Source organism: Bombus vancouverensis, chromosome 13 (assembly GCF_051014615.1).
Source record: "Bombus vancouverensis nearcticus chromosome 13, iyBomVanc1_principal, whole genome shotgun sequence".
Taxonomy (NCBI): domain Eukaryota; kingdom Metazoa; phylum Arthropoda; class Insecta; order Hymenoptera; family Apidae; genus Bombus; species Bombus vancouverensis.
Window position 1 is genome coordinate 7,988,615 of NC_134923.1, and position 26,360 is coordinate 8,014,974.

Genomic DNA, 26,360 nt, shown 5'->3' on the forward strand with positions numbered 1-26,360 from the left:
GAAAATGGAGCAAAACGCTTCGCCGGTTGGTCTGTCGATTTTCAAAGCCGTTAGAAAAGAAAAAGTACGCGCGCTCGTACATAGCTCTAAGCGACGCGTCAACTATAAATCTCGCTACCACGGCGAAACGCAATAACTCGTTCTGCCTCGAATGTAAATGTCACGCGACCACCCCATAGAAACTAGCCGACTAACAAACAAACCTAGAAAGAGCGTCGTTGCGCTATTTGCAGCTGCGTTTCATGATTATTCGAGGAGCTCGTGCTGCCTCGAGAAACGTAATACTTCCCCTGGTACACAATATGAGAATTCCAAGACCGCGTACGAAATCGTATTACTCGAGGCCTTAGGTCTACAGCTTTCGTATTTACGACAGGAACCGGGTGAACGAAAATTTTATCGTAAAAAAAAAAAAAAAGAAAGAGAATTCGGTCATTTGGTCCTTGACGAATTCGAAGGCGGTCGAATAAACGTCGATTGAGAGAATCAGGGGCGAAAGGAAGATTTTATCAGAGTTGGTAACGTCAAAGAGGAAAGGAAGGAAAGGATCAAGGACACATAGAAACAAAGATTCGATAGATATCTCGTGCAATTTTCTCTAAATCGAATCAATCTTCGAGTCGTGGATTTACACCCTTACAACGGCAAGCGATTCCAAGCATTTTCGCTCGGCGTGACATACTCGTCACTTCGTTTCGTCCCGAAGAGAGAAAGAAACTTCGAAACTTGCCTCGATCAAGGTTTCTTTCGCGAGCAACCGGTCCATCGCCAATCAACCGAACGAAACAAGCCTCGATCCAACTCGTCGCAATATTTTCGAAAACCAATTAGGTGTTTCGAACACGTTTATTCCGTTAGAACTGCATCCCCCTTTGCTGCCGACATAAGTTCGAAATTGGTTAAAACTAATGGAAACTTGGCAGTTCGGTTCGGCTGCTCCGTCATTCGATCTTCACCTTCTTCGTCCGTTGGCTATTGTAACGTTACTGTTACATTTCGAAATTGATAGGATCTCGCGTAATTAGACAGTTGCCTTCCGTTCGAAACGAAATTTATCGCTTCTTCGTTCGGTTTCGACGTAAAACGAACTTTCTTTGTATTCGCTACTGAACAAGGTATTTCTCTTTACGGAAGATCTACGCTCGTCTATGTGAGTATTTTTTAGCAAATGTAACGGTCGAGAGAAGAATCTCGTGTTTTGTGTCTTTTTTAGTTGACGCTTATGCGAGTACGAACATTTTTTATCGTTCGATCAAAAGGTGACACAGTCTAGATATCCCTACGAGTGCCAATTTAAGCCGATACAGCAAAAGTTTAGATTTTTCCGGCGATACGAAAGCAGCTTGAAGTAGCTTTCTCGCTGGGAAAATTCGTTCGCGGTTGGAAGCTCAAAATTTTGAAAATTAATTATTTATTACCGGTTCTCCCCAAAGAAGAAAATGTTTAAAAGCCGATGTTCCTTTTCATTTTGTTCCCCCTCTTTACACACTGCGCGTTAATAAATCATCCAAGCGGAAAAAATCTAAGCAAAGTTATCTCGGCATTTCATACAGAAATGCGAGAGATTTTTCACGGTTGGCTTCAAATTTTCGCGATTAAATTCCTTCTTCAACGATAAAATATGTACGAACCGGTCGAAACGAGCGAAGGAACACGAAAAATCGTAATTGTGTCGCGGTTATTTCCAAACTTTATATACAGCGTCTCTCATTTGTTCCAACGACTTTGTTCCATTCCTACCACTTAAACGCCTCGTTGCCTAGTTCTAATTACAAACTCCAGCTACCGAATCGCGAAATAGACTACGCCTAATAATGTAAATAGTACGCAAGGCCGCGGATGTTTGATTGACTGGCGTGATTGAAACGTCTGCGCGATAATTCAGCCCAGCAGAGGGCTAAGGAGGAAACTGCGAGACAGAACTATGCCAACATGCGCGAACATAATTAGCAAGAACGTCGGTAGAAGATGGAATCAGCGAAACGAGAATCGAGATCTCGTCTTCGAGATAGATTGGCTTCGGCAAACAGTGTCCTTCGCCGAGAACATCGTGCGAGTGAATGAAGATCGATCCATTCTAAGATTAGTTTAACAACTTCTTGATGTCTCTTGGATCGTTTAATCGTCGATACGTTATCGAACGTGTTACTCATAGGCTGAGAATATTTCCAAAGAAAATTAGAAGACATTGTTATTAACTGTTGAGAATTTTGGATCTTAATTGCCGAAATAATGGTACAGGAACACTAAATTAACACTTAAAATTTATATTAGGATAGTTATATATTTATTCGATAAACGATTTCAAAGATATTCATCGATACACACTTGCACGCGTCTCACCTTCCTCCGTACCAGACTGTTAACCGAACAGCTTACATTCCTTTGTTTTCGAGACACCGCGTACATACAAACTTCCACATACTGATATTCACATACAAGTATCACTGCTAGTCTAGCACATAAAATTATACTCTGTTAAATGTTGATTACTCGTTTCTTGGCTTTTGTTTATTTCGAAGAACGCCAGCTGTCTGAAACGAATGAAATATCGGATTCTCTTTACGATTAAACACATTCAGGATTCTTTACAAATACAGTTTAGTTTTTCTCTAAACTTCAACTACGTTAACGCACAAGTTTCCCTTTCCTCTTGAAAAACCTGTTCCTCGGCACTTGCAGTGTTTTCTACCAGCGCTCTTCAAGCCAGGATCACTTTTCTCGAATTGGGCCACGTTATAGTCCATCGAAGAAACGAACTGTCTATTTAAACGAATGATATCTATCTAAATGAATGGAACGTTTAGTTTCCTTTACAAGCCAGAGACGGCGTATACGAAGTTTTCTATAGATACACTTTTCCTTTTCAGGAATTTGGGTTACGCTACATCAACGCGTAAGGCGTCTTTCCCCTGACGCTGAAAACCTTGTTTCTTAGCACTTACAGTGTTTTCTTCAACCACTCTTCTTCGTTTACGTAAATTTCTATCTCCACGAATACGCTTGAAGAAACGAGAAGATACCGTAACAAACAGATACTACGCATTGAACATTTTGTATCTCCCTTTCGCGTATTATGCGCGCGCTAGTCGCCCTTCGAATTTCTTACGAACGCGTAAGAATTCGATCTCGCACACTGAATACTCTTTCGGAAAGAATTCACAAGTCGTGCAGCGCGGTGGTAAAAAGATGAGAATGCAAGCGAAAGGCTGTGGCAAACTTTTCGACGATGAGGTTGAAAGGTTCTCATTATCAGCATTCCACTCGCCGATTACATCTACCGCGTCCTCCTTCTATTCATTCCGTCTGCAACGTGTCAGTTGGAAGTCAAGGTCCACGGAAGATATAATGGAATTGTCGACAGAAGGTCTTGCCAGCGAGGAAGAAACTCATCTTTTATATTAGATGTTTAAGCAAATCAGCTGCAAGTCTATGATGACAATCTGCGACAAGCTTTGATGGAAGATAAAAGGTACGCTGCGCGCTACATTATCTCATCGTCAATTGCAATCAAGCGTGTAATGCTAGCGGAGTATACTCGTGGGATGCAAGGATGTGTGCGAAAGATGAAACATCGTTGAAATCCATTGAACTCGCGAAGTAGCAGTAACTCGACCAAGGCTTCGTATAATTGGCTCGGTGTTGCGGAACGGCCGAGCTCCTCGAACGTTACCCAACGCAAATGGGCAGGCAGCCGAGTGAAGTGGAATTCGTCGGGACTGAATCAAAGTACACCAGAAATTATACGTAATCTCATTTAGCCCGTGTATAATTCACCGGTGAAACGACTATTCAACGCCGGAGCTTCGGCGGTGGAAACACCGGTTCGTAAATAATTCCCATCGAATATTACCGATATCGGAAAAACGAAAGAGCGAGATAATAGAGGGAAGACGAAGAAGAGATGGAAGGAACGCGACAGAGAAGAGGGAGGATCGATTAGCGTGATTGCAGGATACAGAAACAGCGAGGTTCGAAGCAAGGATGGACGAAGGAGGAAAAAGGAGAAGCAGGAAAGGCATCGTCGTGAAACAGGGAAAGGCGATGATGAAGGAAGACCGAGAGAGTGGAATAGAAAAAAATAATTGCCGCGTTATAATTGAAATATAGTCAAAGCTAGGTAGAAAAGAGGAATCGGAAAAAATGAAAAGGGGAGAAGATTAAAAAGAATGAAAAATTGATGTCGTTGAAAATCACGGAAGGATCAAAGGTAGAGGCAGAGGAACGACGAATAGAGCAAAATATACGAACGAACAAAAACGAAGAATTGCTAGGAGAATAAGAAGGATCAGAGATAGCAGAACGAAGATGAAAGCAACATGAAAGAAAGGAATCGGTATGAATGAAAAATAAAAGTGAAAAGGAAAGGACAGCAGAAGAAGGGGACGAAGAGAATTCGAGTTCAGGTGAAATCGATGCGCAGAACCAGTTTGTGTTACGCTCGATCGCGTTGACATTTTAATGGGGACGGGTCCATGGTGGAATTTTGCTACAGGCTTCTTGTCGTCCACCCTCGACCAGGGTCGCGGCGCGGCGTCGAGTCCGCTGTTCTTTGTGGCCACCGTCAAAGGGTTTCCGCGGTAATTGATCGGTCATCCGTTTCCCATAGTTCATTGCAGTTACGTGCTGGCTGGAGCACGTTTTCAATCTAGCTGGCTCATTCATCCGACGTCCCACAAACGTAATGATTAATTAATCGGCCGACCCGCGGTGAATTAATGAGACAGTGTTTTTTTCATCACGATGCAGCTGTTACGCTTTGAAATGATCCGTCTCGTTCGAAGAGTCCGAGCAAAATGCTTATTTCTTCCTGTTCGTCGCGTTTCGTTCCAGCTTTCACTTTTTCCGCCGTGACGCGTACGAATAATCGATCGTTTTCTTCGATATAATTACTCGTCGGGGCGAGGATGTAATTTCGTACGAATCTTTTACGTATATTGCGATTTTTCGCGTTAGAGAAATATTTGCTCGTGAAATTCAATCGCCTTGTTCCTACATTTATCGCGTTGTATGTAGTGTGGTATCGTGGGCGAAAGGCCTAGGAGATATCGGGCGAACTATAAACACCGTCACTGGAGAAACCAGAGAGTGTGAATCGAGAAGTCAGGGAGATAGTGTTGCTAGCGTTGTCGAGAGAGTGTGGTCCGCGCGAGAGAGAGCGTTGGATCTGTGATGAAGAGAGTTGAGAATTAACACTAGAATTACCACACCAGTCAAATCGACTGGTTTTACAATTTTGTTTTAAAATTCCTACTTTATGTTATAGTTTTTTCCGCAATGATGTAATGACTTTTGCAATGGTAACTACAAGAATAATATAATGAATTTTATTTTGTTTTTTATACACTCAAAATAATTTTGTATCGAGGCTACTTATACCAATAGCAGTGAAAATGACTGGTACTTGTCAAAGTGTAAAAGGATCCTGCAATCTGTTTATCGAACCCCAATTCACCTAACCCTTAATTAATTATCATACGATATGATGATATCAGTTATCAGGAAAATTCCAAATCGATCACTAGATGCTAACACTAGAAATGACACACCAGTCAAAATAACTGGTTCTACAATTTTATAAATTTTATAAATAACTGATTCTACAATTTTATAACCCTCGTTTAGGGATGATGGTCCCAGATGGATTAATAGTACCAAAAATGTACTACATAACATGGAATTGCTTCTGTAAGAAAGCAATAAATCTATAAATATACAAATATTCTATTGTTACGTATTTTTTAAAGACCAGTCATTTTGACTGGTTTTGGTAGAAATAGCTTCGTGTTAACTATCTAACTGTCTTAATTATAATACGTTATTGTAATTGGTTCACGTTAAACAACCGTCGTTACGTTCCCTGTTAAATCAATTTATTGTTAATAAACTAATTTTAGTAGTAAGATCCTACAGTAGTCTATGTTACGATCCAACGATGTTCGATTATGCTGAACAAGGAGTTCTTCACAATCTTTTCATCCAATCGGACATGGATAAAGCGTTTTATTTCTATGGATATCGTTGCAAATGGAAGAACACTTGCTGCGACGAAGATTGACCACGATACGATCGTTGAAGACAAACGTACAGACCCAAGAAGCGTTTATGAAAATTGCCTACTCTGTCGTGATAAGCACACACCGTGATGCAATCATTTAGAGCGAATATACGGACACAATGGGTGGATATAAAGATGAAATAGACAGGAAAGAAATCCTCTAATTATTTTAAGCAGTGTGACGATCACAGGTTCGCCTCGAGATTTCTTCTCCAATGCACTTGCAATCTACGACACGGTCGCAAGACTCGAGGATGCGAGTAAACCGAGAATCCAACCTCTTCTACCTCGCTTACAAACACAAATTCCTCTATGGAAGTTTCAACCGACAAAATGACCCTCGTACGATCCAATCGCTGCTTCCGCCATCCCTAATCCCATCAACGATCCACGAAATCACACACAAATTGCTAGTATAAAACCTATTCCATCGAAATTCTCCTTTTGCTCTCCGATCATTCGTCCTACAATTGCAAAATCGTAAAACGGAATATAAAACGTTTCCAATCCACCTGACGGACGTTTCTTTCGTTCAGGCGACCACAAAAAGTTAAAAAAGAAAAAGCAAAAGAAAGGGTGATTACTCGTATCATTTACAACCGATTTTACAGGACAACGTGACCAGATTAGAGTTGATTTTGAACAAAAGCTGTGTGATCCGATTCTATAAAGTGGATGTGCGTTGAATAAATAAGACGGCACTTCTTTGCGATGACCAGAAGTGTTAAATCTTCATGGTCATCGGTTGAGAACCAGGTACACGGAGCTTTATAGCCTCCCTGCTCGTCATTTAGCTGTTCCGCGCTTAATGGATACCTTTGAAAACGTCTAAGGGACACTCTATCCTTTGGACTTCGTAGAAGGAACAAGTGTTCCCTGGTGAATCAAAAGTGGATCGTGAACGATATCTGGATCGTGCGAATTGAGGAATAAAAGCGTTCTAAACGTTATTTACAGGATAAATTTAGAACGTACAAACGTACGTTTGTACCGATTATGTAATCATTATGATTTTCCATCTTTTTCTGCAAACAGAATGATACGTTCATTCGCGCGTTCTGAGATGTATTAGGTTGTCCGAAAAGTTTCTTTCGTTCCATAAGGTGATAATAGACGAACGACAATTTCTGTTTTATATTATTTTATTGAATTAGGTATGATCCAATTCGTTCTATTTCTATCTTTATCTTGCATAATTCGATAAACTAATATAAAACAAAAACCATTATGCGTCTATTATTTCCTTATAAAACGAAAGAAACATTTCGAACAACCTAATATTCGGAAACAAAGAGGATTAGAAAATGTCGTGTCAGTAAGATACAATAGAAAAGAATTATGTCAATCCGAGAACACGAGGAAAATCTAAACGACGCTTAAAGCGATCGAACATTTTCACGAATCAGTATGGATAGTAATCGAATGCAACGAAGTAAAACTTTTATATTGAAATTGATTTGAATGCGTGAATACACGCGTAGCGTAAAATTTGGACTCTGGTAAATTAACTTGGCACGCTGCTTTTTTTTATTTTTTATTTTTTTTTTTTTTAATAAAATCGTAATAATTGTAAATGTATCATACCGTTGGATGCAAATGAGATTTTAGCGATCCAAGTTATTGGATTCGTACGATAGAACGCTATGTGTCGACGTCTTTTTTATTTCCCCAGCGTTTATTGCAATTTGATCGGCGTTATGATTAATGCCGGGCACACGGCAACATTTATTGGACGTGCAAAAAGCACGACGACGCATTGTGTAAACATCGTGTCGGGGGAGTATGCGCTGATAACCGACTATGCTGCATTATAACGACATCCGACGTTTATCGTTCCGCTGCTACAAAATAACGCGCGATTTTCTGCCCCTCCTCCCCCTCCACCGTACAGTTTCGCGCAAAAGTAAGCCTGAATTCTCGTGCTTAAAAGACGAAAGCACCAGCAAGCGATCGCGAATTCTTTACCTCCACCTGTTCCATTTATTTTAATATCCAAAAAATTGGCGTTCAGTTAGTTGCTCGAGTTAGCGCTTTATTCGAGAATTTTGGCAATTTCTCGCTAGTAGACCACCAACAAATTTACGGAGAATCTCAAGGTATAGCGCTAGTTAAAATTTACTAGATAGAACAATGCAAATATTCTCCTACCCAAGTTCCATGTTTGTAATCGTATCCCTAAGAATATGAATTAGCATAAGTATTAGGTTGTCTAAAAAGTTTCTTTCGTTTTATGAGGAAATAATAAACGTACAACGTTTTTTGTTTGACATTATTTTGTCGAATTACGTACGATCCATTTTGTTCTGTTGAGATAAACACCGCGACACTTCACAGACTTGGCTTCGCGTTTGTATAAAGCTGCACTCTTATAAAAAAACACGTTTGCGAAAGAAAAACCTAATATCTATAGTCCGTTAACAAGGTACCAATAATCTCTAAATTTTTCAAAAGCCTGCAAAACGAGATCCGAAACTACGCTATACGAAACATCCCTAAACCGATCTATCACGCAGACCACCGTAAGAAACCGTGTCAAACAGCTCTTTTTACGGTAAACCTCCGATAAATACTTTTTCTTATTCCAGAAAAAAAAAGACGAAAGAAAACACGGAGCAGGGTGCTGTAGGAAAACGAAGAAAGGAAAATACGAGCAACCAAGGGGATGGCACACGGCGTTAACGAGCAGAGATCGCGGCACGAGACCGATTTTCCGCCATGGGTGTTTGAAACTTGTCGGCGTGACTTCATTAAATGCGCGCGATACACGTCGCAAGATAAAACTCCACGCAGAAGGTACACATTATACGGCCAGCAACGTGACATGGTATCATGCAAGCGGAGGAGCATCCTCTAATGATGCAAGGACCGGATGGTGGCACAGCAATATTCTCTTTCGTAGCTTTCCTTTTTGCCACGAGGCGACCTTTCTATTCGTGTTCAGTCGTGTGCCACCCTCTTTCTCGCTCTACCTATCCTTTTATCTTCCTCCTTTTTTGTGTTCGTTTACCCTATTCCTCCATGTCTGTCTGTCGGCGCTAACCTGCGCATGGAAAATTCCAATAATCAGCAAACTTGTCTACGCGTGTACACTCGCAACCGGAAATTCATTAGACGGCCATTGTGCGCTTCCCTCGCTCCAATTAGTATTATTTTTCCAGCTGACGCGCGCGCGTTTATTTACCGCGAACCAAAGAGGCCGCGTTTCGATCGCTGATTGCCACGTACAATCCACGTTCTTTGGTTAATTTGATTTATGCGATTCATCTGATACAGGGGGCCTCTCGCTTGTACCGATTTTCCTAATATTCCGATACCATCGATTCACGAAAGTAGTTGAATATTTAGCGTAAAACGGATTTCGTATCTATCTTGTACGCGAGAAATTGTTTGAAAATGTCATTGGCACCGTTATGGTACATCATCTTCGTTGTTACGCTGATCAAAGTAGTCGAATATTTAGATAAAAAAAGATTTCGTATCTATATGTTACGCGCGTTACACGAAACATTCGAAGATTTCATTAGGGTTGTAATGGAACACGACTGTCGTGGTTATATCGGCGAAATTTGGAGCCAATATGGAAATGTGTACAGAAATGATGAAACATTTATTGCAAACATACGTTTAGTAGAAGATTAGTACGAAGCACGAATAGCCATTTGGATCCAGAGGATATAATACGTGTAAAGATGTCATGTTCGATCGTATCAATAAAGATAGAAATGAACAATCTGAGTTATGGAAATTGAAAGATTAATGCAATGTGATATTGTCGATCTGTGGATCGAGTTTACGTATCGAATTAATCGATGAGTTTGCTCGTTCGCTCGTGAGGAGGCTCACTTAACTACGTCTGATCGTTCACTCCGAGTGACTCGGCGATAATAATAACATTTGTCATTAATTACACGCATTAATTGCTGCACAGGATGGCATTAATCACTATGATTAATTGCGTGCCGGTAATGCCGTGCCCACTCCCATTACTCCAACTTCCCGCCCCCCTTTTAATATCAAAAGACCGAGGAAAAGAAATCGCCTTGTTAGACACCTCGTTTCTAATCTGACTTATCATCTTCACATACCAACTAAAGAGCGTCAAATTATATTTAGCAGCGAAAGTACAAAGCTGATTACTCTGATATTTATTTGATGACATTTACATAACCTGCAATCCAATCTTTGGTTCATTCTTAAAAAATACAAATACAAGAGACAAATAAAAAGTATTCTAACCTAACCTACTTATTTGCTTGATGATATCTATCTAACCCATAATTAAATCCTCAAATTGTCTCTTAAACTACACAAATACAAGACAGCAATAAAAGAATTCTAACCTAACCTACTTGCTTATTTGACGATTCTTATCTACCTTATAATTAAATCCTCGAGTTACTTTTAAGCTACGTAGACACAAGACACCAATAAAAGAATGCTAACCTAACCTACTTGTCTATTTCACGATCGTCCTCCAATCTGTAATTAAATTCTCGGTATACTCTTAAGCTACGCAAATACAAGACGCCAAGAGAACAATCCTAACCTAACCTACTTGCTTATTTCGTGATTTTTATCTAACCTATAATTGAATCTACAATTCGCACTTAAGACACGCGAATGCAAGGAAAACACCAACAAAAAGAATCCAACCTAGGCTGTTATTTTCGTATATCGATTCAAGAATATGAGATCATATTTGATAAAACAAACGTGCAAAATTGCTTACCGTACTGTGTATTCCAACGGCGTCTAAAACCTACAAATGAAATCCTCGAATCAGCCTCAAACACACACGGCCATTAACAACGGCATTAAACGAATTCTGAAACCATCGCATCCACGCTCGTATTTACCTTGAAACGCAACAAAGACGCACTGTGGTTGAAAAGTCAGCCAATGTTGGATCAAGCTGTACAGCCGTGGAATCGGACATCACGCTCATCGAGGGCTCGTAATTTCAATTGGAAAACGAGTAAAAGGACCGCGGGGAGGACTCGTTCGGGCTCGTGCACGGAAAGCTGAACGAATTTCAAACCTCGCATTAGTATTCGACGAGGTATATTCGAGAGAGCTGAGAACCGCTGGCTGGTCTCCGCGTGCATTTCAACGGCAGCTGCTTCGTATCGTCCAGAAGGGTAGACCAAACAGCTTACCGCGATGGCTGCTTCCCTCGCAATCACACGGCGATATCGTAAATACAGTCCCTTGAAATTCCTTTAACTAATATCGCCCCGAGCACCGTTCGTCGCGCTTCTTTTTAATCCCGAAACTTTCTTCGATTCTGCCCGTCTACGTATCATAAGGACGAAACTTTTTTTAGACCAACGTCTACGAAATTATTCGATGCGCCGTAGATAGCGTTGGCAAATAAAAGTCCGCGCCACGAAACTATTGAGAATAGAGCGAAAAATATAAACGGATAAAGAAACGAGAAGGAGGAAGCGATCGAGATATTCGCAGTTGTGAAACTGGAGCAAGTACCTGAAGGGAACCGTTGGAAATGACTATTCCGGCGCGAATTAAGAGGATTTCGAGAAACAGGACAGTGCTCGGGGCAGGCCTCATTACAGGCGATCCTTTGACGATGAGACGCTAGAGAACGCCTCGAGGGTCGTATAAAATTCGTGGAGAACACCGAGTTCTTCCTTCGAAAACCGATACTCCGCTTCGATTTCATATATATATATATATAGCTCTAGAAAGTATCCGGCCATTTGCTTGCTTCTGACCGACTTTGATCCAGCGACGAAATTACAAATAAAAATTATACGTTCCTTGTCGTCCTTTAAGAAAACACAAACCGTATCCACCACTAGATATGAGATTTTTACCCTATGAACGTGTCCTAGTGCTCAACTGTTTCCTTAAAAAAATTTCCAAATTTCTATTTACACAATTGACGTTTAAAACGTCATGTGTAGCTCGACAGGCGATAAATCTTGTTATTATATGACATCGGTGAAATTAATTCTAAAATAAACATTGCCAGCTGTAAATTGTAACTCTCTCTTTCTCTCTCTTCCTCTCTCTTTCTCTCAACGAAAAAAGATAGCAATCGTTCTTAATCATGTCATGAACCTTCCAACAAACTCAAACACGAAGCTGTAATATTTTCCAATCGACACGTACATCGAGCGAAATTACCACGCGCTCTTTCGCCTTGCAGATAAAAAATTCAGCACGCCAATCGACGTGCATATATCGAGCGCGCACCAGGCCCTGTGTACGTTTCAAAAAGCAATATCTGTGAGCTGTTTAGACGGCCTCTATTCGTGTTCCTGTACGTAATACAACGTCGGCCGCGCTCGTGTCCCGTATTCAAATTCAAAATCCAATAGATTTATTTTAGAATCACGTTGCACCGGCTGCGCTCTCGCCTCCGCCTCTTCTCTTCGTTTTGTCGCCCGTACCACTGCCAGCCTCCCTTCATCCAGTCCGTGTCCTCTTCTTTTCCTATTTGTCTGCATTTCGCCAGCAACCCCCGCAGTCTTCTCCTCCCCTCGCCGCCCCTCTACTCTTCAGCTCCTAGTTTCGCAACATTTGTACGCGAACCGTGCCCCAGCATTTCGGTTCCACGACCTGCGTGTACAGTGGCAACGATCCGCGGACCGTCCTGTTACCGCTGCACGTGAAATCCTGAGTTATGTACGACCGTGCAGGCCAGCTGGATTTCCAACCGGAGGATCCATCCTGTCCTCGTGCCGCTCCTTAACGAACCGTCTACGATAAACACGCCACTTCGATGCAAATCGTCGTGGATGTCCACGTGATCCGCTGAACTTTTTGCCTTTCGATCGACGAATGAACGTGATTCGGGTGTCTCGTGTCAAGGATAGAGTTTCGGTTTCCCTTTCTTCTTTCGCTGTTTCGTTTTGCATTCACAGTGGCCCGAGCAAACACAGTGCCAGCCGAAAGTTTAAAGCTACCTCTCCCGACGCTCGTTCTTTCCACTCGAAATTAATTCTACTGGATATGAAAATGCATTTGGAACTATAATTACGACGTTCTACTTCGATTAAATTAGATAATCGCGTTCAGTTTAAATTTGGAAAATTCTCAACGCGTTCGAGGCCTGTGAGAAGCTAGTTCGGAATTATAGCAAGAACTGTAGAAATAAGAAAAACTACGACGGTAATATACGTCGTTAGAAAAACACTATTACACAATTACTAAAGTATTCATGAATACATAAACATTCATCGTTGTTCGATTTCTTCCATTATATTTCGTATTTTACATTTTACGTGTTGGCGTTTTATATTCGACTAACGTTCTCGCCTAACACTCAACTGGCTAAGTAAACCACGTACACTACTGATAAAGCGCACGTTCCACAGAAACGCATAAAATTAGAGAAAACAAAAGGACTGTTCTTCCGAGAGAAATACTGCGAGAAGCAGATAAGTGGAGAGAGGTGTAACTGCGAGACAGGGCTGAAGGGTAGAAGAGATTTGGGATACAGTGGCCTATAATGTATGCAATTGGGCCGACGCAGTGTGTAGGATGGTACCTACCTCCTGTTGGTCGATTATGCGTGGTGCTGAATGGCGAGAGGAGACTAGGAAGCCAGAACCATCGTCCGCCTGCGTAGGCGCTATGCATGTCAGGCATTATATGGTATTTGGTGTGTATCTGTTCCACGCACACCGTGCTTTGGCATTCTGCGCTAGGAATTACAGTGGAACACGTGTCCCAACAACATTCTGCGTATGGTCGCATTCGTCATCGATGATCACTTTGCTATTTGCGTCGAGTGGCACACACGGCGTCTTAACGGAATCTAATAGGACCAGTGGCAAGCAGAGATAACTTCGAGTTTTCGATAATTCACGTGTACAAGAATTGAATTGATCGGTTTTAATTTTTACGAACTTTCGCAATTTTCACGTCACAGATGTACGACCGAAATATATGTTTCGTTTTTCTTTTACAAATAATGGTTGACGACGAATGAAACGAAAAAATTCGAAATTTCAAATCGATCTCGCATCGTTCAAATCGATGTCGTCCTCGAGCATCGCTGGTTGGAAAGAAAAGATTGAAACGTTGGTCGAGAGGTCTGGTTGTAAGCTGCTAACCTTAACCCAAGCTGGAGTTGAACCCAATTTTGGCACAGTCGATTTTGAGAAGTAAGTTGCACGAGTAAAGTAACAGAGAAGGAAGTTCATGCTGCATCGACAAGTCGATTCAAAAATATTCGAGGGTCGTAATTTCTGGCACATTCTCCGGTTTATTAGCGGCGAACTAGGCCACACACGATGCGTTCGATACGGGCTAAAAGTCTACTCGCTATAGCTGGTGATACGCGCGGCAAACTTTCCCAGCCTCGATATAACTTGGAAACTTGATAATCCTCGTTCGCGCGGAAACATCGAAAAATTGGCTTGCTTTCGGCTACCAGAAAAGTCGCGCTAGAAATAACGCCATAGAAATTGTTCCAAATAACATCCGGAAAGCGGATCAGAATTAAATAAATATACTGTTTCTCGAAAGTACCCGGACAACGCTCTTACGTATTTTTCGCCAACGTTTATCTGCTACAAATCGGCTAAAATATGCGAATATTCAACGGCACACTGCGGATTTCTATAGATTTACAATAAAAATTTCAAAGTACAAAAAACACAGAAAATCCACGTAACGCGGAAAATTCTAAATAATATTCCAATGTTCCATTTGCTTGGTTATATTAATAAAATTTGAGAATCGCATAGAAATCCAGCGTGTACTTAACAGCGAGAAGAAATTTCGTTTACTCGTTGAATTCGAACGAATTAAAAAAAGTATCATTTTCATTATAAATTTCCCCCGTACCTTTTATTTGCTTTACGTTTTACTTCCATTTCTTTTTGTTATGCCCCTGTTTCGATAGTGTAAATCGAGCTGATCGCGTTCATATGCAACGCGTCAAATCGCGCAATTATTTTCCAATAACGAGATACGTAATTGAGTTTGCGAAGCAAGCAAACCGACAGGTGTTAGCGGAAAAACGGTATCGAAACCTCAAAACGAAATTCGGTGTTTTTCCACGGCCAAACCGGTGAATTTCAAATAATCCGCAGGTCCAACCGTTTTCACGGTAACCAAGGCCGAAAAAAAAGCACGGATCCTATTCTCGTCGCCGCGTCGGCTTTCCATTCATTTAAATGCAAATGTAAACTTCAAGGGTGATAAAACAACTGTCCCGCGTTATAGCGCAGCAAGGAGGCCCTTTTATTTTCCCTTGTAAACCGGCTCGAATACGATCGCTATACACCGGATGCAGTCACCAGGAAATGGAGAACCGTAACAACGAGTCCATAATGGCCATTATCTTGTTACACATTCAGATCGAAACGTACGCCAACGTCTACAGTCTGATCGATGCGCTAAACTTGCTAAGAAACGAAGTTGCCGATGTAATGCGCCAAATGAAATTCCCGTCTTGCAACAGTGAACGAAGTTCCTCGAAGAATGAAAACTATAGGTCAGCGGTTAAAAGAACAAGTCATAATTCAAAAATAAGAGAAAGAGCTGGCTTTTCTCCGTAAATCTTGCTACAGTAATAAATTGACTCGTGAATAAGTTGATTCGCATTTCGTGAAATAAATATAATAAAAGAATGGCAATTATACTTGTACAAGGGTTAAAGAAACTCACGCTTGAAAAATTGGGAAAAAAGGTTATTTCTTTATGTCGATGTAAATCTTAGTAAAATAGCAAGATTGGAGAAATTTTACTGGATTACGATAATGAGAACTGCAAGTGGATAAACTTTCCCGAGACCACGAGAATTAAAATATACAAGTTAATTTGATATTAAATTGACAATACCGATGAGTCGATGTTTTATCGTGAATTCTGACTTTTTGAATAGAACGGCAAAATTTTGTTCGAGCGTAAGTCATACAATTTGGATAAGTAGTTTGGAAGAAAATGGCTCGTGAAGTTTGGCATATTTACATACATCCAAAACTCGGTTGTGGGTCGCCTTAATAAAGGAGATTCGAAAAATGGAATCGCCTAGCTCGGCTTAACGAAGAAAAACTTCTGAAAATGAATCCTCAATTCCCTCGGACGAAAGAAAACTTGAAAAACGGAATTCTTGGTTCCACTAGAATCAGTGGAAAAGTTTGAAGCCGGAACTCGAATTAAATTCATCGAACTCATCGCGAGAGGATCGTTCATCTTCATCGCCGAGAGTTTGCTTAATTTTCTTCTTTTTACTTCTTGTTTGCATTCAAGTTTTCTTCCAGCTACTTTTACTATTTTTTTCAGGTATGTTAGAAACGATTTTGCAATTCGCCTATCGTTGGTCCACTTTTGTCCGCCGATGTAAATGACTAGCAGGTGCGAGTATTGATCGAAACCTATCAAACGAGATAATTTCGTCGGTCAGTCTGTTCGAAATTTATTCGCAGTTCCGGCCCATCCGCGGCATCATAACGGCGAAATTTTCATTTCTGCCAGCTCCTGGCGCCGATAAAGACCAGATTCTAGTTCAATGTGCCGCGTAAATGTAGCTTACCTTCTGGTAGTCGAGGGCCAGCAGAAGGTATTTTCGGTCGGCTGAGAGTTGATGATCGAAGCTCGATATCAGCGCCTGAAAATTGAACGTAGACCACAATAAATATTAATTCCACGACATTATATTTCTAGAGAACTTTTTGCGAAATTTATCGCAATGTCACATAGAATTTCGTTAATCCTCTTCATAAAAATAAAATTTAGATAATCGAACGACGTAATTTTATTAACAGATTCGCTACCCAATTCTATTTTTGTACGTACAATATTTCTGCATAAACAAATCATGTGTAAATCATATTGCAGATATATTGTACGCGATAATTGCCCCAGATTTGTGTTTTTCTTTCTTTTTTTTTTTTTTTTAATCAAACATGTCGCTTATATGAACTACATATGTTCGTTTAATCCGCAGCTTGAAATTGGACCTAAATTAATCTTAAAACGTCACGTATACGATAACACAATCGACGTTATCAATCGATACCATTCAAATTCTACATATGTACAAATAAATATCGAATAGGAAGAAGTGGATTATTTTTTCGACAAGTGGAGTATTTCCTGTTGACATTGGACAAAAGAATAGAAGAGAAACACGTTATACTCACGTTATTACTCGAGTCTAAGATTTTCCTCGGCTTCCTCGATGTGACATTGTAGATCAGAAGATTTCCAGCTTCATCGCGATACAGTATCTCGTTTCCTGCGACAGAAATGGTCACGTGTATTTCTGTTGCCATCTCCGTTGAGAGACGCGCGAGCTTTTGTTGCGAGGAGAAAAAAAAAAGAAGAATTGCCCCGATAAAATGAAATTACTTTGATATTGTCCTCGATGGGATCGCCACTGATTGAAGAAGCAACGCTTCTGACAAAATATCGAATTACTTGTTCTAACTCGTTCCAACAAAGGATCCCTTTATTCGTTTAATTAGCTGGTATACAACGAATATTTGAATGAATTAAACAAGCGTTTAAACAGCCATTTAATCGCACAAACGTCAAGATCTCTTTATATTATATTATAACATAGAAAATGTTCGCTTCAACACCTCAAATTCTTCGCCTAGGCCGTACAAAAAGATATATCATTTATTTAACATATCTGTTCTAAACATTTTTTAATTCCTATATATATATATATATATATATATATATATATATATATATATGTCGGGTGAACGTTAGAATTTAGGGCGCGTAACGATTCTTCGTTTGAATTAGCCATCGTTTTACGAAGCAGAGATTATACATTTAACGAATAATAAGTTTGACGAATAATAAGTTTAACGAATAATAAGATTAATGAATAATAAGTTTAACGAATAATGAGTTTAATGAACGTTGTTAACAATGTCCTTGGGTTCAAACGAATCCACGGTCAACGGGATAACTCTTTACTATGCGTGGAATAATTTAGGCATAAAATACGATTGCTGAAACGCTCGGTATAAACTGCTCGATGTGTCACTCTCCAAGGCGATCGCACGAATCATAAACTGATGGAAATTTTCCTCGCTGTACGATTGCATTTTTTTTTTTTTTTTTTTTTTTGTTATATACTCGTTGGAAGCATCGAGAAAGTTCTAATCGTCGTTGCTAAGCAGTTTCTGCCTGGAGTTTGATTATTAATACAACGTGTGTCGAGCCCAATCTCGCTATCACAAATCTCGTACAAATACAATCAGATTGAATGACAATTGTTTAATTACGGCTATGATAAAATCTAGGCTAAAGCATTAGAGGACTTTCCCAAAATTGGAAAGGGAAGACTCCGGTTTTCCTTTCATCTCCGACATATATATATGCTTGCTTTCAAACTTTCAGATTGGTCAACAGATGAAACTCAATGCAATCGCGATAATCGTTTCTCGTTAACAGTGTTGTGATAATAAAATTGCAAACTGTTGCGTACAGCGCACGCAATATATTCGCCAAGAATTTCTACCATTCCAAATACTTTCGTAAACCATTATATAATCGTGAATTGGTTATCGCGTTCTAAAATTCTTGCGAACAATTTCCACCATATTCGTTGCGTATATACTTTAGTTTTTCGCTCACAACTATTGGACTGGCAACTAAGTGATTGCGGATTTTGTCATTAGGTGGTACTGACAAAATCCGCAATCAATTGTTTAATTGATTAATATACAATTAATATACAACATTAATATACAATTAATATACAATTAATATAGATTAATATACAACAATACTACGATATAGTCGATTAATCATTGAAAGATGCGTATAAGTGCTATCTTCGAATGGAATATCTTCGTTAATGCTGCGTACCCGGAGAATCTGGACGGCCATTTAAAAGGGGACCGGAAGTTGGACAGGCGGCCGCTATCATCAATCTTTTCTCGATCGCACCGCTATCAATCCTCGGTTTAACCCTATTAATACACCTAATCCCTGCCTCGAGTTTCTAATTAACCCGAATTGACGAAGTTTTGCCCCATCGTAACGAAAATCAAACCGCAATAATCCGTGGCCCTCCTTTAACCATTAACCACATCTATTCCCAATTACTCCGGATTAACAAGGTTTCACCATGGGCAGCGCACCTGTAGCCGATATCCGGTTTCCATGGGCCCGATATATCGAGAGGCCAATATAAACGTGAAGCCAGTAGCCCAAACGCCTGAGGATATTTCTGCTGGTGTTCCCTTTCCGTGTCATTGCGTGCTGTATCATCGCGTGAAACTATGAACGTGAAACGTACGAGATTTTAAAATATCCGGTCCGGCAGATCAACAACGTCGTACGATAGCATAAAATACGCCCTGAGACGATGAACGAACGAAAGAAGATTGGCTTCCAAGTAGAAACGATGAAACAGCGATGACGATTCTTAACAAATTCCAGGCATTCGCGTATTGAATTTTTATACGCGAACGAATGTGAATTATAAAGTTCCTAGCGCAAGGCTGAAGATTTAGATGAAAAGTGGGATAAACTCGTGTTTCGGTAATGTGTGATAGAGTAAAAAATGCATGGTCCCAGGTACAACGAAGATTGTATTGAATTGGTCACAGAAATATCCCGAGTGTTTCACGCTTTATTTTTATAATAAATTTTGATGAAATTTTGTAGGCAGAGAAAGAAGGGTTCTTGTACTGTTTGCTAGCGTGTAACGAAGCGATGTACGTTCCTTCTTTTTTTTTTTTTTTTTTGTTTTTTAACTATCGTGATGTTTGTTGTATTCGACGATCTTTTCTTTATGTTTAAATCATATAAAATCGATCAAAGGTATCCAGCTGCCTATACATTTTGCATGTAACCTTTTATCTATCTATTTTGTTTTATTCACACTGTAATAAATCTATATTCGTGCATGCGTCATCCGCTATACGATACAGAATTATTTTTATTTTCATTTGTAGATATCAAATTATAATTGATTACACGGTGTATAAATGTTTATCCACGTATTTTTCCATATCGATAAAAGATATGACTTGTATACGGAAAAATATTTCACATTTGAAAATCAATTTTAATTGACTGAAATAATGTATCTGTTTAACGCCTAACAGTAACTACGTATAAACGAGATATTACGAAGGAAGCGTTTGTAAAGAGAAACCAAGCTAATAAAACATTTCACGAAACCTGATATATATAATTCAATCTTTTAAAGACGAAAATAAAATAAGGAAGAACAGCCTTTGTTCGGAGAGCTCTACTCCTCCATCAGCATCAATCTTCTTTATTTCCGACGTAATAACATTTTAAAGACTGTATAGAAAAACATCGTTCGAAACGAAGCAGACGATTAGAACTCGGTTGCGGGTCGAAGCATTGAAATCTGTTTAAAAATGAAACTCCAAACAGGAACGGTAAAAAAGTCTTTTAAAATATGAAAACCAAAATAGAAACGATGGAAGCTATTTAAAAATGAAAATCGACATAGAAACAATGCAAGCTATTTAAAAATGAAAATCGAAATGGAAACAATGCAAGCTGTTTAAAAATGAAAATCGAAACCTGAAAGCAGTGAAACGTTCGTAAAAATCCAAGTAGACGCGTTAAGATCTATTTAAAAATGAAGATCGAACCATCGAAATCTATTGAAAAGCTAAGATCGAAGTGGAATAAGCTGAATGAAAGCTGGCCCTCTCTAAAAGCACCAAGTATACGTCTGTATGGCCGACACCATAGGGGGTTATACTACTGTCACTTATGACGTCTAACCTGACGGAACAGTAAACCAGTCATTCTACTCAAATGGAACTTGCATGTAGTTCGATCCTATGCTTTTGTTAGTATTTTTTTTATTACTCGATCGGGAACTTTCTAACGAAGAGAAATGTATATACATGACGATAAAGAATGAACATTTACGAGGCTACCAATCCGGGAACTCGATGATTACCATTGTTATTGGGTTGTTGTCGTCGTGCTTGCACGTGTAATAAAGCGCGAGATACTTTACGTGGCAACGCGCGAAACGCGATTTTTATTGTTAAATATCTCGTAAACTATGCACGGCTATGCAAACGACCTGACATCGGTCCAACATCTCTCGTTTTTATATACGGGCAGCAAATTTTATCGCGATCAACGTCGTACTTACATACGCGACACGCTTTATCTAAATTCGCATTTCTCTTCGAATTATATTATTTTTTAGCACCCACTATACTAATACTTAGAATTAATCTTGCAAATTTTCCAAATTCCGTGATATTTCGAGTAATTAGCGAATTTTCATTTTTCTGTTGGAAAGTATACGAATTATACGAAGCACGTGGAAGTATATAAAGTCGTTCCAGGTTCCGTTACGTTGCAAATGATATTCTGTGTATGCGATTAATATCGAACTCTTCAAACAAATCATTTACTTCCGTACATTTATTTATCGCGAGAAACTGACACGAAGGGGCAAAAATAAATTCCAAGGAAATCCTCGAGAAAGTTGTACCGATCGATCCATCTCTCGTTGCTTTGTAGCTTACGGAATTATTCGATTTCTTTGGAGCAGTTCGACAGATGCTCAGGACAAAATTTAATTAGCGATATTTCTTTGTCAAATGAAATCCATTTCATATAAATCATAATTTCCTAACGAAAACTCTCAGAAAATGCTTGCCAAAATTCTTCGCAATTTCCCAATTCTCTGACATTTGGAACGATCGGTGAAGCGAACTATCAGAGGAGCCAGGTTCACACGTGAACGACCTCGTTTGGCTGATTTCCATAGAAATCCCACGTAGATCGCTTTAGATTTCACAGGCTGATGAGTCTATCAACTCTCACGCATGCATTATTGCAAGACGGCATTCCCAAATATTCCAGCAACGCGCCACGGCCAAAGGAACATACCGGCATGCACAGAAGGCCATCGCGCGTTCCTCGTGCACAGTTGCCTGTGAAATCCTCGTCGATGTGGGATTTGCCGAGGATAATGTCGCAGCCTTGACTCGTTCAGCCTGACACGTTGTTTTCTCCGCAATTTCTTACCAGACAATGACACCGGCACCGTCCTCCGTCTGATTATTTCTTACTTGCACCTATTCAGATATTTCCACCGACAGGAAAAAAGAAAGCTGACTGCACACCTGACGCTATATCCACGGTTTTTCAAATTAATTCCAGCGGAAGATGCTGAATGCCCGAGTCATTAACTGGAGATAATTGCGGATTTCTTCTGGACAATGTTGTACGTACAATAATTAAAAAATGTTGTATTCTTTTAATCGTATAACGCGCTACGTGCCAATGAGTGCCGTAGTATAGAGTTTGAGAGGAATTTGCATTAAATAATTACTAATTGCTTTGAGAGGTGATCGCCACGAAAAACAATGTGGTGGATGCCAATGAGCGACAGACATGCTGAAACACTAAATGTGAACGCTAAATTGGAACTAATTTTAGAACAAGTTATGGAGTAGACTTTCGTAAGAAAAATTAGATCTCGTAATTTCTCTTTTAGATCTTGCGCAAATTTTCTTCAGGAATCAAAGCTATTTTCTATTTGTATGGAACGAGAACGAGATTTGAAACAGAACATTCCAAGTAATAATTTGTAATAAATTCTAACTTAAATAATAATAATAAATTCTATGGTTCTAATCGTTGTACTAATTTGATATTCGGTGAGTGACTTGATCAGGAAATATTCTTCTCCGCGTATGATTTATTTATATGTTTTGCACGATCTTTCGATTTTTCATAATTCCTCGATAAACGGATTCTCTCGAGTTCCACGCTTGATTATTCAAAGCGCTCGGTCTACGTTAAATTCTGAATTTAGACGAAGAACGAACGTACCATTCCGGTAAAATTTGATCGTAAACGGTGAAGTACGAGACATTTAAAATTGTTTAGCCTGGTACGCTTAAAAACCGACATTACTTTCTCGCTAACCGTAAATAGGATTTACAGAAGCTATAGGATGAGGGTTGTAAGACATAGTGGCACAAAGAGGCCAAGAATGAATTTCCATGCAGCCAGAAGGGGTGAGACTATACTTTAGCCTGGCTGAACCGGTTAATAGGCAATGGTGCAATTTATCCTGCTCGTCACTCTCTGGTAGCTACGAGCTGGCAAGTTACTTTGAGGTATAGGCGGAAGTCTACAGACTCGTGCGAGCTTCAACGCGACACATTAACTGTTATTATCGTGATTTAAATAATTCGTCGTATATCCTGCAGGGATGTAAATCAGTCGTGGTGTATCCCGAATTTTTCAATATAAATTCCTATACGTTAAGATATCGAAATTTTCTGCTGATATTAGACGGTAAAGTGAACTGACGTAGGATAAGCGAAGGATGCAAATATTATACAAACTGAGAACGAAGAAATGGAAACATTCGTTGAATGGTTGACAAGGAAGATGGTGTCTTTCGTCAATTTAGTTCGTCTCGAAACATATTGTTAATAAAATAAATAAAAAGTAAGCGACGGGTATTTTTTTTTCATCGATGGAAAAACAACAGTTTGAAGGGACGAAACCCTTGAAAAATAAAAGTGTCAGATTTCGTTGTTTCGGTTGTATAAACGCAGCCTTTGCGGATCGAATAGTTGGAAAAGGTTGCGTCACAATGGAAACTAACAAACACAATCTCTTAACTTTGTCGTAGGTATCGAGACGAAATTTAGAAAATTGAGAAATATAGAAACAATATGTATATATATACTATAACTATAAATATGTATAGAAATAACTATCATCACATTCATACGAGAAAATATAATTTCTGACGGTGTGAGTCATTTGAATTTCTATTTTACAGACAAAAGCGATATTTGCAGATCGTTATATTTTTATTTTTCGTTGTTTCGTCTATCTGTAAAAGGGTATATTTGCTGATTTTCTATTATAAAGTTAAGTGCCAGTTTACCTCCATAAAATTGTTCGATAAAATCGAGTAAATTATGTATTTTATTTTAGTTTTTAAATTGTTCAATAAAATCGAGTAAATTGTGTATTTTATTTTTCACTCGGGTTGCTCTTTTTCATTGTGTTTTTATTTCACATTGTGACGCAACTTTTCCCGACAATTTCATTCAAGAAGATTACGTTCATATAACCGAAACAATGAAATCCACGCCTGATACCATTATTTTCAGACCATTTTTTTCAGCCCCTTACAATGTTTTTTCGTCGATAAAAAAGAAAATACGTATCGTTTACTTCTTAGTCCGCTGCAACATATCTCGAAACGAACGAAATCGACGACGAAAAACCGGGGATACGTTCCTTGCGGGAGGCAACGAGTTTCCTTTCTTAAATGTAGCACATACTACGACACCTAAATTCGAGCGAAGAACAATCATGAAAAATATCTGAAATTCTAAACTTTAAAATAAAATTCAAAGAATATAACTTGACAGGGAAGCTTGATTCTTCGAAAAGCGACAAAATAACACTGACTCTCTTCTCTTAAATACAATCCACATTCCTACATTTGCATACAATACAAATTGAAAAATCAAAGAAATTTCATATGAAAGTCCGAAACCTAAAGTATCTAAATTCCGAGAAGCTTGATCCTCCTACGAATAACGAAGATCCAGCAACCTTCTCTCGTTTTCGCTACGATTGAAGAATTGGCAAACTGTTTAAAGAAAAAAAAACCTAATTTGGGAAAGAAAAAGACAGCGATGAAAGCCACGAGCTAAACATTCGACAATGTCTGGGGCATGAGATTTTGGACAATTTTTTACTGGCTGTTGTCTTTACATCCCGAAATGAAACGACCGTTCCACTTAACTGTGCAACCAAATATTCGCGAAATACAAAGTGTTATTAATTTTCCTTCGTTACGCGAGCCGACCGTTTATTTTTCGTTTGCCTTTTTACTCCTTTCTGTACCTCTCGATATCGAGCTATCAATTTCGAGAGAAAATGGAACAGGCAATTTTTCACGCCATCACGTTACTACCATGCAGCGTCGATTTCCCTAACGAATCGCTCGGAAAAAATTGACAAACCGGATGGAACGCGAGGCCGGCCCGCCTGTCTCCAAGAGAGACAAGTGTCGTAAATGAGCGCGCACTGTTAAAATTTCATCCCCAATCTTCTACGTGCGCGGGAAAGGATAAACGAGAAGGAAAGAAGAAAAAAATGAACAACGAGGAAGAAATAATAAAGTGGACGTGCGGGCTACCGCATATACGCAAGCATGTTATTAATATTGAAATGGAATTTGCAAATTTTGGCCCCTCGAGGATTGTGGAATTACAGCGGTGTGGCCCGGCGAGCCAACGACATAATTTCCTTCGACCGATGTTCTCTAAAAAAATGTCCCATTTCCTGTTCGAATTCCCTTTACACGTCGTATCCTACGCACATCATTGTACCGGGTGTATTACAAGTATTACAATATTTAGCCTTTGCTCGTACGATTTTCTCAAGCGTAATAAAACGTTTGAAGAATGTTATTTCGGGTTTGTGAAACTATTATCTTGTCCACCTAATAGTTTAGGTGTAGTAGTTGTAGTTAATAGCGTAGGATATACAAACAGATGAATCAATTAATTATTATAACGAACGTCCACGTTCCTTTCGCTCTTGAAATATTCATCGATAATACGAAATAGATTTGCTTAAAAGAAAAAAAAAAAAAAAAAAAAGGTTGTGAGCAGTAGAGGAAGATAGAGGTGGACCGAGTGTAATTACGCGCGGTGCCATTTATAAAACGATCTGCGTGTAATCGATCGAAGAAATATAGGAAGATCGGAACCGAGGTAAATTAAAGTGTCGAAGAGGGACGTGGATCGATGCCTGGGAACCGATGTAAATTTTTATCTTCGCGTACATTTTTTCCATTATTTCCCATCCGTTGTCTGCCGGCCGATAGCTTTTTGAGAACCGACAGAATCAATTTCATCGCAACCCGCAAATGGCGCGTCGCCCGTGATATTATATAGTTGAAACGAAATCAATCGTTACTTAGGAATCACCAGATACTTTATCGATTTACTTTCTCAGACATTTTCCGATACGTAAGCTACCATAATCCAACAGACTATGTACCTATACCCGAACAACGTGATCGATTCGTAGTAACGATATATAAATTTTGCCAATAATCGCAAATTGACGACGCCTTGGCAATTGTTTATTGTTTAAAAAAAACCAACCAATATTATTCATTTTCTTCGTTATTATCAAGCATTAACTACTATTACTATTTATTTCTTCCGCCGTAATCAGATTTCTGCTTTCGACCTGCAACCCTTTAATTCATCCTCGATCGTTCAATCGAATTTCAACCGAATCTGACATGAAAAAATTATACGAGGCTCGACAGACGATCGTTTCTTCTAAAATT

The 26,360-nt window shown here is 39.4% G+C and overlaps 1 protein-coding gene across 8 annotated transcripts in view; it reads right to left on the reverse strand.

Annotated features, from left to right (window-relative positions):
• The window catches only part of LOC117164423 (venom dipeptidyl peptidase 4), a 304,125-nt gene that overhangs the window by 196,813 nt on the left and 80,952 nt on the right, over positions 1-26,360 (reverse strand). For all 8 annotated transcript variants that reach the window (XM_033347471.2, XM_033347462.2, XM_076623954.1 and 5 more), the window contains 2 exons: positions 17,179-17,273; positions 16,569-16,643 (listed from right to left, as the gene is read on the reverse strand). In XM_033347471.2, the coding sequence (XP_033203362.1) occupies positions 16,569-16,643; positions 17,179-17,273 (170 nt within the window). The remainder of the gene's footprint in view (positions 1-16,568; positions 16,644-17,178; positions 17,274-26,360) is intronic.